The 16462-nt window shown below is 33.3% G+C and overlaps 2 protein-coding genes across 5 annotated transcripts; one reads left to right on the top strand and one right to left on the bottom strand.

The window, feature by feature from the left end:
- The first annotated feature begins 239 nt into the window (after positions 1-239).
- On the top strand, positions 240-4324 carry LOC122637419. 4 transcript variants are annotated; one of them, XM_043829503.1, is made up of 3 exons: positions 240-258; positions 1006-2840; positions 3089-4324. In XM_043829503.1, the coding sequence occupies exons 2-3, from the start codon at positions 2248-2250 to the stop codon at positions 3591-3593; spliced, it is 1098 nt and encodes a 365-aa protein (XP_043685438.1). In that variant the 5' UTR covers positions 240-258; positions 1006-2247; the 3' UTR covers positions 3594-4324. The 4 variants fall into 4 exon arrangements, with proteins under 4 accessions (XP_043685438.1, XP_043685439.1, XP_043685437.1 ...); XM_043829504.1 differs by lacking the exon at positions 240-258 and having other exon boundaries at positions 826-1103; positions 1171-2840; XM_043829505.1 differs by lacking the exon at positions 240-258 and having other exon boundaries at positions 2347-2463; positions 2556-2840.
- LOC122637420 lies at positions 4181-4803 on the bottom strand. The gene is made up of 2 exons (XM_043829506.1): positions 4397-4803; positions 4181-4261 (listed from the first exon to the last, which is right to left on the bottom strand). The coding sequence occupies exons 1-2, from the start codon at positions 4773-4775 to the stop codon at positions 4227-4229; spliced, it is 414 nt and encodes a 137-aa protein (XP_043685441.1). The 5' UTR covers positions 4776-4803; the 3' UTR covers positions 4181-4226.
- Positions 4804-16462: the final 11659 nt, after the last annotated feature.

Raw genomic sequence — 16462 nt, 5'->3', positions numbered from 1 at the left:
AAAGGAGGTCGATGCACGATCGACGTAAAATACAGAGTGAGAGAGGCAATTGTGAAGTTGGTTACACTGGAAATACATTGATTGAGTGATTTGTGATTGTGATCCGTGTTCTGTGTTCCGTGTTCTGTGTATTCAGATGGTGCGATGGTAGCATGCTTTCTAGGGATTCGGTGGCCTAGGTCCGAAATCCGGTCACGTTAAAAAAAAAATTCTATTTCGCAAAATTTCACCGATTCTCATTCTTTCGATGCACAGATGGTAATATCTCAAGCATACATTTTTATACTTTTCTAAAAAATTGACGATGGCAGAAAGTCTAGCCAACGGAAAAATTATTATTTTACATTTAGAATCTCACAAAACGTCACGTATGATCTAAAATAATGCGAATGTTTGATATATTACTTCGAAAAAAAAAAATTCCTCTTTTATTTTTTTTTTGATTTCAAAAATAGAAAAATACGAAAACGTTTCTTTCTTTCTTTTTTTTTTTTTTAATTCGTACTGTTCGTCATACCAGAGGGGACTAAGTTAATAATAATTGTAACGCGCGGGTAAAAAACAAATTGAAAAATTTTGTTTTTTGCTTTTTTCGAAAAGCTAATATCAAATCGATGTGAACGTATTTGTTCGAAAGAATTATCTCTGTATGTAAATATCCTATTTCGATTTGCAAATTTTTGATCGATACGTTAAAAACTCGATCGAAAGTCAAGAAACTTTGATATTTGTTTCGGCTTTTTTTTTTCTATTTTTCTTTTTCGTTATAGTCGCGGAGTTTGTTTTCCTCTTTTTCTTTTTTTTTATATTTTTATCTATCGATCTTGAAATACGAGGCCATTTGTTATCTGGCAAAACGTTCTACCGATAGCTGCGCGGCCGTAGGCGAGAGCGACGAGCCGTAAACTCGTTTGTGACGACATTGAGACGCGAACGGCTTGTTATTTCGAAACTGGACGAAAAGAGGGGATAAAACATCATACTAACCAAAGTTCATATTCACAGTCTCGGTTCTACGCTTCGTCGTATAATATATATTCGACGACAATGGTAAAATAGAAATATCGCGATAATGATATTATATTCGTGAAATAGAAATCGTTGTGAGTTTTCTTTTTTTTCCTTTTTTTTCACGTCAGCGTTTCGTTGTTTTAATTTTAGTAATTTTAGCGATCACGCTACCTCGAGGATTTAGTGTGGTCACGTATAACAATAGTAAAAATATAAACGACCAAGGGAATTAATATTGACGACTGAGAAAACTGAAAGAAAAAAAAAAAAAAAAAACTACGAAATAAGAACGTGGGTGAACGATTTTCTATGACGATTAAACTCGTATCGCTAAGATCGATTATACGATGTATCGAGATACGATAATTACAATGTTACAACATTATCACTGAATTATTCATCGAGAAAATTACATATTTCTTTGGAAAATAATAATGAATCGATCGTCCGATATATCTCGTACGTAAGATTAATTCTTGAAATAATTTAAATCGAGATATAACAGTGCAATATCGAGAAATATTCAAGCAGTTAACGGAAAATATAATCTGGTTAAGTGTCGTTCAATATCCACCTATTATAGAAAATAATATTCCACCGAGGATATATACTTATAGATGACCGACGTATTAATCAAAAGTTAAGATTTCAAGAACTCATTCGTCAAAGTGATTTATTTCACGATTTGAAAATTTAGAAAGATGGATCGACGGACAAGTCCGACGAGCACTTTATAGCCTGTTTGCTGCTTCTTGAATTCATTAGTTAAAAAGTTATATGTACATATATACGTATATATACTTATGCACTTAACACATGTGTATATACAAACGAGTGTCAGTGGGACCAAATTAAACTCGGCTGATATTCCAGAAAGATAACCGTTATCAACGTTCGATTCTCGCGGAAGGCACGTTTTAAACTGTGTATACATATATATAGATATATGTGTGTACGTGTATATATATTTCTCTCTCTGTGTGTGTGTGTGTGTATGTACGTGTGTCGAGTCGAGTCGAGTCGCCATCGAAAAAGTTGGTATAATTTACGAGCGTACGAAAACTTAAACGAGTTCCAACGAGAAGGAGGCCGCAATCATCTTCCACCATTGCCACTGCCACTATCGTTTCTGTCCTTAATTGCTCCAAGTATTTTATTTCAGTCTTTCGGTTTTAAAAATCTACGAATGAACGAATTATATCTCTATAATCAAAGAGATATAAATACGATTTTACGATGACGAACGAAGAATTAAAAGGATATAACATGGAGTTCATTAAAACGGATCTATTGCCGGAAATGGTTTATAATCGGTGTTTTTGCGAATCAGGTTCACGCGAATTCGTCGAATTCGAATCGGCTATCGTCGAATCACTCGAAACACCTGATCATTCGATAAAACCATGGGAATTGTATCGTGTCAAAGCCGTCGTAAGATTTTCTGGTGAACCAGTGAGTTTCCCTTTGATCGTGAAACTACTTCCATCGTCCGTTCAATCGGAAAACTCATTCGGGCGTTTTCAAAATGAAGAAATGTTTTACAGTAAAATGATTTCGTTGTATGGTAAAGATCTATTTCCAAAGTGTTACGCTTCGGACATGGGACGATACGGAATGCCGGTCATTGTACTCGAGGATTTAACTGCGAATGAATACGAAATGATTCAAGAAAAGAGAGGGATGAACGAAGAAGAATTGAAGTTATCTTTGAAAAGTCTCGGAAGATTTCACGGGATCGGTTTGAGATTGAAAAATGAAAAGTTCCAACTTTTCCGAGAATTTTACATGAAACTTTCGAATACCGTCCTTTCGAAGGATCTATCCGAGAAGTGAGTCACACTAATCCACGTCCTCATTCGTTTATCATTTAATTCTCCCATTACTTTCTTTAACTTATTTAGAAGATATTTCATCGTTTCACCAATCACGAATAATATTAAAAATCGTCAAATCAAATATTTTCCTTCGATGTTCGCGTTGACATTTTCTTTTTTGCTGTTTTACTTTTTTCCCTTTTCTTTCCTACCACGACAAATTTTATTAAAAGGAATAATACAAGTTTTTCCGATTTTTACAGATCCATCGAGTTTTCCGATGATAATTCGTTGGAAAATTCATTGCTGGTAAAAGAAATGAAGAAATTGTGGGATAATAATATCGGGGAGAATGCGAGTGAAACTTGTACGAACGTCGATGATATTTCATGCATATGTCATGGTGATTTTTCCAAGAGGAAGGTGTTGTTCAAACGCGAGAAGAACGGTACTCCGATCGATGTGAAAATGATCGACTGGCAAACAATGAGATATTGCTCGCCTGCTATCGAACTCGTTATCATTTTCATCATGAATATTCCGACGCCATCTCGAGATCAGCGTTTCCTTCAGGAAATATTGACGGTCTATGTTGACGCCGTTAGAAGTGAATATACCTCGATAACGTGTGAACGATTGATTGAACAGTTATCATCAACATCCTTAGACTATTTTACTTTATTACTCCAAAAGGATACCATGAATAAAGAGATAGTTGAACAATGGATAAAGTCTATTCAATCTTTTCGCGATTTTTTACGTGATTAAAGAAAGAAATTAAATATATATATATATATTTATTTTTTTTATATAGAGATTAATTATCAATAATATAATCAATTATACGTCGGATGTGTTTATTTATTTTAATTTTACACATAGTACATTGTAATGCTTTGCGTTTCACTTTATATCTTGTTTTCTTTTTATACGTGTATTTTTGACAAAGGAAAAGAAGAACAGGAAAAAAAAAAAGAAAAAATGCTTGAACTTGAGGTCATCGAAAAAACGTTCTTTCTCCGTGCTCTCGTTCAACGTTTAGAGATAGAATTTTTCAATCCTAATATCAATGTACCGATATTGCCGTTCGTGCGTTTATATACCTGTATAATGTAATACCTATGTATATGTACGTTATCTTAATATACTCAACTATCTCTTTCAATATTTTTACAAAAATAATATACAAAAATGTAGATAGACGAAAGATTAATAGATAAAACAACGGGAAATTAAACCTCTTTTATCGATTTGAAAGATTCCTTGAAAATGTAATTAAAAGCGTTACTACTCACCAGTTTTATAGATATAACGTATCCATTAGAAAATTTTTACTTAATTTTTGTTTCTTTCTTTGTTCCTTTTTTTTTGTACTATTTTACAAAACGAACTTTGTAAATTTTATTGATCCATCTCTTCAGTCTTTACTGCTTCCTCTGTTTAAAATATGTAAATGTATAAGTAATATAAAAGAGAAAAAGAAAAAAGAGAAAAAGAAATGAATTTTCTTTCCCCTCCAAAAAATCGATTAAATTAATTAAATAAAATTCAACTTTTCGAAGAAAGCTTACCAAGATTATCCGGAGTTTCTTGTGGCTTATTGGCGTTGTCAGGTTGTTCAAGTTTCGAGTTTGGAATCAAAGTTTGATTTAAGTTACCAATCAGTGCATCATCGAAACGTGGATTTTGCGGGACTCTTCGACGATAATTGAAATTTGGTAGATTTCTCGTTGACATCCGATAAACGATGGTCATTATTAAAATTAAAAGGAGAAGCGAAATAACGATTCGTACAGCGACGCATTTCGTTCTTGTCGCCACGGTTACGACTGGTGTACACGGAGGAAGAGTATTTCCGACTGGTATACAGTATCCTTTGATTTCGCTGTTATCGTTGTACATTCGGTACGGTTTGTAAATGCAGTCATTTTGCGAGAAAAACCACTCCATTCAGAACTTTTTAAATTTCAATAATTTCAGAAAAATGGGAAGGAGAGAGAGAGAGAGAGAGAGAGAGAGAGAAAGAGACAGACAGATAGATAGATAGATAGATAGATAGATAGATAGAGAGAGAGAGAGAGAGAGAGAGAGAAAAAATCGAAGAGGATTAAAAAAAAAAAGAGAGGTTGGTTTTTCAAACAACTTATTTTCTTTCCTTTTTTTTTTTCTTAATTAAAACACGCTTTTCAATTTTCGATCGACTGAATATCCTTGCAAAACAAAGTTCGTCTTTCTCGATTGAGATTTTCGATAATCGAGATTTTCTTTCATACTATTGAACTGTTTTCGATCGATGTCCATTTAATTCATGCGCACGTAGGTATGTAGTCGACGTAATCGTGGTTATAAACATCCTACACGTTTCGAGTAGAATGAAAATGAACGGAATGTTCAGAGTTTTGAGTGAGTTTACTCTCATCTATGCCTTTGACGTTCGTTGAACTTTGAAACGCAAAGCACACGTTCGCGGTTTACGATCGTGACTTTTCAAGCGGCCACAGCCGTTAATATGTGTATGTGTATGTGCATATATAGATATATATTTATTCATATACACATAGGTAGAACGTTCGCGTTTTTGCATGGTTAGTAATACGTGAACAGTTTTAATAATGCGCTTTTGGACAATGATAAATCGTTGATGGTTGGGAGAAAATTTATGATTTATGTTGAAAAATGTTAAAAATGTAGGAAAGTATGTTTCTGACTCCACGATAACTTCTTATAAGGTTAACGTATTTAACAAGATCATTTATGTGTACATACAACAGATATGTATCGAAAATATTATATACTCTAAATTCTTATCACAGTATAAATCGGCTTTCGAAAGAGAATCGTCCTAGTACTTTCCTCGTTCAAATACTTTTTAAAAGAAGCTTTTGATGAAAACCTTCGAAAGATACCGTGTGTTTTCTTTAAAATCATCTTTTTCCTCGATGGAGTTCTATTTTCGAATACTAGTCTCGAATGTTACTGAAAATACGTAGATAGGTTCGTTTCTAAAAGAAATTCACTTAACATCCGACAGTGATATTGGACGAATGGACCACCAAAAAGATAAAGTTCTTGACTTTTCTACAGTGATTCCTTTAAGTTTACCTTTGATCTTTATTTAAACTGAATACATACAAGTCAGAGGTCTATCCTACTTATACGTATAAAATTTTTTATATTTTACAATGAAATATTAACCCTTATATCATCCGTTAAATTTTTCAACAGGGTCATCAGAAAATGTATACGTTGACTATAATAAAGCGATTATAAAAAACAAAACAAAATCTTTTTATTTTCCAAAATTTCCAATTAAAATTTATTAAACTACGAGAAGAATGGAAGAGTGATATGGCAATGTTAAATATCTTGGGAAAGTATAGGTTGGATAAAAAAATGCATCAGCTCATATCAAATTTTGTATCAGATATTCTTCATTTATTTCTTTTCAATAAAAACAGATACTTTCTATTTATCTTAAATTTTTCTGTTTTAAATCAACGAAAATTTCAAAACAAGCGAACGGACAAATGGACTGAAAATTCGAAACTAATCTATCAAAGCGTGGAAAATGTTTCGAGTATCGGGAATTTCATTGATAAACATGAGAAAAGTTAAAACGATTGACGATTGACAAATAAAATGCTTTTCATAAAATCTCTCTCTCTCTCTCTCTCTCTGTATCTTTCTCCCCTATTATTCCTCCCTTTCCTTCGCTTTTTTTTAATATTCCTCTTTTTATTTTTTATCATATTCGAGAAAAATTTAAACAACTAAAATGACCAAAAAATTGACAAAGGACAAAATGAGATAGAGAGGGAACTTGGCTATTTGTCGTATATATGGTCAACATGAAAAGTGTTATAGCCCGTCATATAGAGGAAGATCATGGAACGTTCGCGTTTACACGCTCGACATTCCATTCTATGAATAGCGCGTATCACGCCAAGCGAAACTCGAATGCATCAAATATTTTTCGCTTCCTCTATATAGTACTTTCCTCTCTCTTTCTTTTTCTCTCTCTTTCCCTATTTCCCCCTCTCTCTCTCTCTCTTTATATATATATATATATAAATATACATATTCTTTTTTTTCAATCCTTCTATCTCTTTCACTGTCCTGATGTAAGCTATCGTAGAATCGTCGCATAATGCAACCGCGACCTGGCGGGAAAAAAACTCACGGCTCTTGTCGTAAAGAGAGCAACACCGTGAGCAATTTTTGCTATTTCTGGTCGAATAAAACCAACAAAAAGAATTAAAAAAAAAAAAATAATAAAAAAGAGAAAAGCCAAAAAGAAAAAGTAGAAAAAAATAGAAACAAAAAAAAAAAAGAAGAAGAAACGGTCTGAAAGCGTTCCTCGTAATTCGTATTGTGTACGCTCAAAACGATATCTTTTCTCTCCCTTTTTCTCTCTCTCTCTTGTTCTTTTTTGTTTTCCCATCGAAAAACATCTAGCAGCTAAGCGATATACGAACGTGAAAAAAGGCTAATGCCTTTCGTAGGTGAAATTTTTCGTTATCGCTCGACGATAGCGCACGTCGCATGCCATCGATATACGTACGTGGTACGTAACTATATTCGATCAATCGGTCAAACATCGATTCGTTCGGGAAGCGATAGAAAAATCGCGGGGAATTACAAAATTTACGCGTTACAGGAATACGAGACGACTGCACGTACGATGTCTCTTTGATTTTTCGTCGAAGGGTAAGCGAATCGGTTTGACATTTATTTCCGAGTTTAGAAACGTTACGAGTTAGTTTACACATGCGACGAATTGTTATATTATTTGTTATGTAAAACTGACGGTATGTTGTATCACGAATTTTGAGAATGGACATATATTACGTACATACGTACGTACTTATACGTCTATTTCGATCAATGTTAACAATATATTTATATATGCATATATATATGTATATAATCTAATCTTTTGTCAGAGAAAGAAATAAGCGTTCTTTTGAACGTGAAAATCATAAATCCTATTGTAACTTTTTCATTCTATATTTTCATTCTTTATCCTTTTACTATAGGGATGTACGATCCGTTTACGTCCATATTAATTTCATGCTGATATGTATGTATATCGCTTGCAGAAAAGTACAGATCAAAAGCGATTCCATGATTATTATATTCTTGTTTTCCAACGATGTTGCATATCATAAAATGAAACGAAATATTTCTATGTAATGAATGAAAGGGAACGTTTTAACAAACGTATGTCGTATTACTCGTTCGTATAAGAAGTATTCCGTAATAATTAACCGAGTACGTAGAAAACAATTATTAATATGAAAATAAAAAATCTAGAGGAACGAACGTTCGTAACAGTAAAAACATTCGTATGTGAAACTAAGAAGAAGGGAGGAAATAATAAGCGAGCTTTCACTTACATTTTTCAAATATTGAATCTTCGTGGTGAAAGAAAACAAAGAAAAAAAGAAAAGAAGAAGAAAAGAAGAAAGAAAAAAGGAGGAAAGAGCTACAAAATGTATGGTGCGAACGTTTTTCGAACACTTTATCGCATCATTCTTTTATCATACGAATTTATAGATTTACCACGAGCGTACGGTGAAAACTACTCTCCGAAGGAAAGCTTATTTCTCCTCCTCCTCCTCCTCCTCCTCCTCTTTTCCTCATTTTTCTTCTTTTTCATGTCGAGAGTAGAGTATCGATATCGCTTAGAGTGTATGTGCTCTCCCCAGTGTCGCTCGATAAACGCTTAGTCCTCTTGGAAGCGCAAAGTAGTCATTGACCGTATCCGTGCAGTACCGTGGACACTTATAGACGAGACGCAAACTCTGTTCGGAAACACACCTTCCTTCTCCTCTTTCTCTTCCTCTTCCTCCTCCTTCATCCTTCTCCTCGTCCTCTTCCTCCTTCTTCACCACCCTCTTTCACTCTCCTTCCATACCTTCCACGATCTCCTTCGAGCGTTACGAGAACGTGCCACTAAACTTAACGACAATCGTTCCTTAACGCTCCGATGCTTAACGAAATTTTCCTCCTCCCTCGTCCCTCCCCCTTTCCATTCTCGTCTCAACGGAGTTTACACGCTGTTAACCCTCCCTCATTTTCACGGACGAACCCCCGTCGTCTTAGTCGTTGTCGATCGAGTCCTTTCGAACGACAAAATTCGCACGATTACGTTCCTCGAGATACGTCCTTGAACACAGGAGAATGATCGGTATTTGTTTCTTTTTTTTCTCTTCTCCTCTATTCTTTACGCGAAACAAGAAAGTAGGGGTGGATCGATCGGATCTATTTTATTTATTTGTTTTCTCTTTTTTACTTCTACTTTTTTCTTTTTTCTTCTTCTTTTTTTTTTTTTTTCTTTTGCCCACCTACTAAAACTACACACTCTCTCGACGTCACTAACTCGAGGATCGTCGCGAGGGTCGTCGCGAAATTCTAATTTTTTTCTCGTCGATTCGTATTCCGTACGCGACATTAATCGATGAATTATCGAGAAATGCGAGAGAACGTGGGATGGTTATCACTAGGGAATGGAAAACGAATGTGGTGGGAGGTGCGTACTAGCCCGAGGTGATTTTTTTCAAATGGCGTAATTCGTCGATTGCCGTGTCGATGCCGTCGGTAGAATGCATAAAAGCCAAAAATCGTCGACGACTTTGGAACGACGGAAAATTTTTACGGACATTCTCCGACAGCACGATTTGTTTCCAGTTTAATGCACACGCGCTGTATTCGATATAAATATATATAAATATATACATACACACATATATATATATACACATATACATTTATTGAATATTTTCTCTCTCTCTTTCTCTATCTATCTATCTCTCTTTGTTATCTTTGCGTACACTCATTTCCGGAAAAGCGGAAAGTTTCGTTCTAATTAATATGTCATCGATTGCTTTTAGACTATGAAAAAAATAATTATTTTGCCCATCCCGATCTCTACAAAAGAAAATTATTTGCGATCCTTAGAAAATAAAGATCTAATATCTCTTTGATATACCGAAACAGGGAAAAAAAATAAAAAGGAAAAAAAGAAGTTGTTTTTTAAAACCGTGATGTTGCCGTAAACATACATATATAAAATCATGCGTATATCGTTCTTCGTTGTTTATTAAAATTTTACAAAATTTTATGAAAACGTAATTTGCGAATCTCTCTTTGCAAGACTCTTCGTAAATATACACACACCCGCACGTACATATGCACACACAAACACACACACACACACACACACACACACACACATACATATATATATATATATATGTTATAAATAACGATTGATCGTTCATGATAAATTAATTATCTATTAAATGTACCGATTCATATGTGAACACGAGATTATAATGAATACAGAGTATTATACAAATGCAACGGTAATCAAACGCAACTATGTAAATGGGGAATATTAAATTAACGCAAGCACTGTTTTAAACATACCTATCTATTCGCTACATTAATCGCCGATGTCGCATATCTTTTTTAACGTTGTCCCTCTTTATTAGGATGTTACAATCATTATGTCGTTTCCTTTTGCTCCATTATTACGTTTTATTGAACATCGTGAATAAAGAGAACTTCGAGTGCTATTATTGTTATCCTGTTATCATAGAATAAAATTTATAATTCGTTCATTTATTGATTATAACGTAAAACAAATTGATCGAACGAAACAGGATGGATATCTATTTTTTTCATCCCGACTTTCTAAGAATTCATAATACAAAATGGAGGACGCCAATTTAAATGTCGGCATGACATTCATACCCACATTCCTGCCATTCAAAGGAATGTCTTTATTACATAGCTCGTCGTGAAACGTCGACGTGCATCTACGTGCCTTTCTATGTATTTTTGCCGATTATTAGATCATAATATTAATGGATAACAGTGAAATATTATTAGTATGAGTTCATCAAATCTTCCCACAATAGTTCTCAATTTTCATCATATAAATATTTTCTTTCTTCTTTATTTTTAGCAATCTCGATGTAGAAATTAGTTGGCAATATCAAGATAGATAGAGAGAGAGAGAGAGAGAGAGAGAGAGAGAGAGAGTACAATAAAATCTTATCTTATTGTATTAAATTTTATTCTTGGAATTAATTTAATAAGCACAAGTTTTAAAACGATAATTATAATTCAAACGAAGAACGTCGATCTCTTTAATCGACGAGGAAACCGATATTTCTACTTTTTTTTCTTTTCTTTTTCTTTTCCTCCTTTCTTTTTCCTTTTTTTCCCTTGTTAAAAACGATTCTCTCACCCGATTATCTAGCTGTTCGGACTGCCAAGTCGATCGAGGAAAGCCGACAATGTCGTTGCCGAGGACGTCTGAATATTTTAGGTTAAATCAAGCATCGGTTAAGAGAAAACGATTGGATGGTTTTCATTTTTTATCGATTATTTAAAAGATTTTTTTTTTATTCTACTCGTGCTGCAAGTCTCTCTCTCTCTCTCTCTCTCTTTTTCTTTTTCTCTTTTTCTCTTTTCTTTTTTTATTATTTGTACTAGACATTGAATTGCTCGAATTCCAAAACGAACTAATCACGATTTAATTCCTAGCAATTCCTCTCGTCGAACTTTTTCGTCTTTTATCTCTCGATGCTTAGTCGAAAACTATCATATTTCTGTTTTACCCAATGCACATTTATCACCATCCATCCTCTCTCATTTTTTTTCCTTTTTTCTTTTCTTCCAAGTATTTCACTGCTTCTTCTTCTTCTTCTTCTTCTTCTTCTACTCTTTCTTATTTCTTGCAAAATGTTAATTAATTATACTCTTCTTCCTTGATTAAGAGTGCACCTACATTGGGTTATATTATAAAAATTCCCGAAGGATAAGGGCTTCGCATGAAGAAAAATATGTTGATCCACGAGATTGAAAATGGACGGGGGTTCGATTTTGTCGAAGGGAAAAAATATATATTTCACGATATAACGATCATATATACCGTACGCAATAATATACGATTGTAAAATGCTCGAAACATGAATGGACGAAGAAGTTTCAAGAAAGAATTGAAAGATAAATGTATGTAATGTATCTTAATGTCAAAGATGAGACGGGTATATCGAATATTACAGTAATATTATTTGAAAGTAAAATATGGGTATAATTAAAAATCTATCTATCTATCGAAACTGTTTTAGGAAAAAAGAAAAAGAAAAGCAGAGAGAAAGAGAAATAGAAAGAGAAAGAAAAAGAGAGAGAGAGAGAGAGAGAAAGGTAGATAGATAAACAGACATATAGAGGCAACATTTAGTGCAAGAATAAACAGGAATAGCAATTACAATCCGAAATGGAATTCAGTAGGGAGTGTTTATCTTTCGAGATAACAATGCCATCGAGGGAAGTATACTCATCCATCTACAGACATCTTCTGCTTCTCTTTCTCTTCTCTGTCTGTCTGTCTGTCTGTTTGTCTCTCTCTCTTTCTTCTGTCTTTCTTTCTCTCTCTCTCTCTCTGTGTCTACCGTTCATCCTGTCTCCCTATCCTACGGAAGCATAGTACAAATTATCGTGGACGCACCTAACGTTCTCATTCAAAATGCTCGCTCTATTGCATTATCTCCGTCGTCACACTACACTAGCGAACGAAGACAGATCGTGTGATTGAAAGTGATTGTCGTTAACCTGATTTGGCCGATGCGAATTGACGGCTTCCCTACACCCGTTTGTTCTGGACAACACGTAATTTTATAGATGATCCGATGGAAGGATCATCTTTGCTTATCGATTGACAGCAAATTTGACTTTGAAGGCTTGTCGTGACATAATGCAATGTGCTAATACGAAAATTATATGTAAGATAAGTACAAAAATGGAATAGTGAAAAATAATTAGTAAGCGTAAAGTATTGTAGGCATGTATTACCATTATAAAGACAAATATATGTATATGTATGTATATATATATTTGTCTTTATAATATGTATGTATATATGTATGTATTTATTTATATACGTATCTGTATACATGTGAATCTGCATTTTATTTTTCCCCATTGATATTGCACCATGATTTTATGTATTTCCAAATGTTTTATCTAGGAAAACGAAAAATATATAGATAGTATCTTTCGTCTCTCTCTCTCTCTCTCTCTCTCTCTCTCTGCGATTTGATGCAGGTATCAAGGTACATGTATATATATATATATGTATGTATGTATATGTATATATATATATATACATATATATATAATATACATAAGAGTTCTATCTATCGATAGGTTATAGCGAATCAATATCGACAGGTGATGGAAGTGTAATTAGTTTCGCGGACGTGTAGAGAGCGAATATCAATTATGGCGTATCCGTTGATAACGTGTTTATTAAAACTTCTAATTTCGACTCTACCTTTATTAACCAATCGATAAAGTTTCAAGTCGGATGTATCCTATCCCGTCGAGAAATAGAAAAAAAAGAAAATAAAAGATAATTTATAGAAGTATCTATTTCCTGTCCATGTATATGGAAAAAGAATTTTTCTATTTTGTTCTATCTCTCTTTTTTTTTTTTTTCTTTATTTTCATCTTATTAGATCGAGTTAAAACGTTTTTGAATTGGAAATTGACAATTCTTAATTAGTAGTAAATCAGATCGACACGCGGGCTCTCGTTCATTTATTCGTTTGAATTTAAATAAATCAGAATTTATCCATACACGATCCGTAAAAATTAGCTCGTTAATTTTAATTATTTCATTCGATGCTTGCTTTCTGCTCGATGCACGCATATATCTTATTTATTATTACTATTATTATTATTTTATTATTACTATTTATTATTGTTATTATTATCATTACTATTGTTAACATTATTATTATTATTATTACTATTATTATTATTATTACTATTATTATTATTAATATTCTTCTTTTTTTCTTTTGTTATCTATCGGTAGTTAAAGTATAACGAAGTTCCTTTTGTTGGACAAATAATTCCAAATTCATGGAGAACTTGATTTCAACATTTATGTAAATGTACGTAACTGGCGATGTTATACGAACGATGATAAGAAAACTTCTCTCTCTCTCTCTTTCTCTCTCTCTCTCTCTCTTTTTCTTTCTCTCTCTTTTCCTCTCTTTCTCTCTTTCTCTCTCTCTCTCTCTCTCTATCCTTGTCTCTATTTTATAACAAAATTATTAGAATGAGCAAAACGAGAGGAAAGCACGAAACCACGAAGCTTATACACGAACCATACAGACACATACAACAATGGAAAATCAATACTTATCTAACCTACGTTTATCATTAACGCAAAATAGCTTCTATAAAGCTTTGGACCGTCCAGAGTCCATTAGTATCGTCTAGGAAAGCTATTGAAAGGGTAATCTTGTGTTACCAGTGCATTATTCGATTAATATTATTTACACACACATATATATATATATATTTATATATATATATCTTTATGCACACACACACACACGTTTTGTATATACCTGTTCGACCGTTCGAAAACTCTACTTCCATTTTGTTTCTCCATCCACTGAAAGCGATTGCATAATAACGTTTGCCAATAAATCGTGAAATCGTGGAACGAAAAGCATCTCTCGTTGTAACGACGGAAATTATTCGCTGGAGTTACAATCATTGAAAAAAAAAAAGAAAAAATAGAGAATAACAAAAGCAAAAAAACAAAAAAAAAAAAGAAATAAAAAAAGAAAGATACTCCAAATTAGAATTTCGAACGTATAAAAGCGAAACGCGTACGTACGTGGGGTTAATACTCTAGCGTTACAAAGATTTACATTGTCCAAAGCACGTGATTGAAATAGTTTTCAACGTAACGCTTTATGTCTCATCGTTTATTCTGCTCGGAAAGCCGATAGGTTCTTCAATATTCGATTAATTATTCAGTTAATTCGGTCCGGCACGCGATCTATAAACGCTCATGCGAGTATTTCTCCGTGGTATAGTTGATTAGCCAAATAGCATTATTAATGCTTAACCTAGCATCGACGTGAAACGACGAAATTATTAATGATGCGGACCATTAATGTTCCGCAAATAATTACGCCGAGTTACCGACGTAGTTACGACGGAATTTCGTATTGTCCCAAACAGCCGGAGTTGTTTTCTCAAAACGCGCGACGTTTCGATCCGTCTTTGTAATTCATTAAATATTTATAGAAAGAATTAAGAAGAAGGAGGAAAGAAACAGAAGGAGTAAATTAAAAATATAAAAAAAAAAAGAAAAGAAAAAAACGTCGATTCGATCATCAGTTAATATCGTTCATTAATTAATTATTATTACGCTGAAAGCTCGACATTTTTCAATTTATTATTGCAGAACTATGATTCGTCAAACATTGCAGATAGTTTGCGTGACAGAAACGTTCTTTTAACTACGTAATACATACATACACGCGTACATGCATACATACATACATGCATACATAAATATATACATACGTACGTACGTACTTACGTACGTATAAGCCTCTATCTGCATCGCCACTTTGTTGCACGCTAATTTCCTTCATTTTAAATGACTTAGTTAGTCAGTTAACGCTCGTCTATTTACCGACTCGTTATCCTGACCATCGAATGCAATCATAATTTCATTGGCTTGTTCGAACGCGGTAGAATCACTAACTCGACCACTTTCAACGTTGTTACCTAATAACTTCAATCTCTCGCTTCTCTAATCCAATTTCCATACGCATGGATCTACTATGGAAATTATTTGAAAACAAAGATGACGGCAATTCACTCTGTTTACGAAGAAAACGACGTAAATCTTGAGAAAGAGTTCGCTACTTTGAAATCAGCGATAATCGATAGGAACGACTGTCTTCGAGAGGCGAATGTAAAGTAGGTGAGACGACTTGTCATTTCCCATTGCTTCGATAAATATAATCCAAGCTATTTTTCTCTCTTCTCTATCATCTTCATCGTACTGCTTTTAATCTATTTATTTTTTATTAATTGTTCGTAACAATTCGGAACAAAAGTAAAGATATAATCTTTCATGTTTCTTTTTCATTTTCCTACTTTTATTTTCTATCCAACAAAAAGAGAAATATTTTTCTCTGTTACATTAAGTATTGGATTAAATAGATTTATTTTCGATTTATCGAAATTCGATTTTCTTTTCGGTAATTCATTTTTATATATTTTATATTTTGCAAATACTAGAGATCATTGAAAAAAACGTTATACACTTTTATTGAATATATATATATATATATATATATATATATATATATACATAGTTGAAGATACATAGAAATATATTACTTCGGAAATTTTATTAAAAATTAAAATCGGACGTATATCGAACGATCGAATATTTATTTCATCTCCAGAATATGTCCATATGAAATTAAAAATATTCATCGGAAACGATTAACGTATAACTACGTAATAAATCATGTAATCACTTTATTTCCATATTCTCAATCAATGTGAAAAATGTCGAGCCTTGTTCTCGATAGCAATTATTCTTTACCGTGATTCGGTATTTCACTACCGAAAATACGTTCCACGATAATCCAACTTTGTCGAGAACAATTCCGCTTCAGGTAATAAACGCAAAGAGAAGGTGAAAACGAGAGACAGAGAGAAACAAAGAGAGATAGATAGACAGATAGATAGATAGATAGATAGATAGATAGATAGATAGATAAAGAGAGAGAGAG

The sequence above is a fragment of the Vespula pensylvanica genome, chromosome 2 (assembly GCF_014466175.1).
Source record: "Vespula pensylvanica isolate Volc-1 chromosome 2, ASM1446617v1, whole genome shotgun sequence".
In the NCBI taxonomy this organism is placed as follows: Eukaryota; Metazoa; Arthropoda; class Insecta; order Hymenoptera; family Vespidae; genus Vespula; species Vespula pensylvanica.
The sequence above is the reverse complement of the archived record's forward strand: the minus strand, read 5'-3'. Positions and strand labels throughout refer to the sequence as shown.

Bases quoted from the DNA above. Each gene is read 5' to 3' on its own strand.
- LOC122637419 (XM_043829503.1), top strand. From the start codon at position 2,248: ATGACGAACGAAGAATTAAAAGGATATAACATGGAGTTCATTAAAACG. The intron at 2,841-3,088 runs GTGAGTCACACT...CGATTTTTACAG, and splicing joins TCGAAGGATCTATCCGAGAA to ATCCATCGAGTTTTCCGATG.
- LOC122637420 (XM_043829506.1), bottom strand. From the start codon at position 4,775: ATGGAGTGGTTTTTCTCGCAAAATGACTGCATTTACAAACCGTACCGA. The intron at 4,262-4,396 runs GTAAGCTTTCTT...TATTTTAAACAG, and splicing joins AGAAACTCCGGATAATCTTG to AGGAAGCAGTAAAGACTGAA.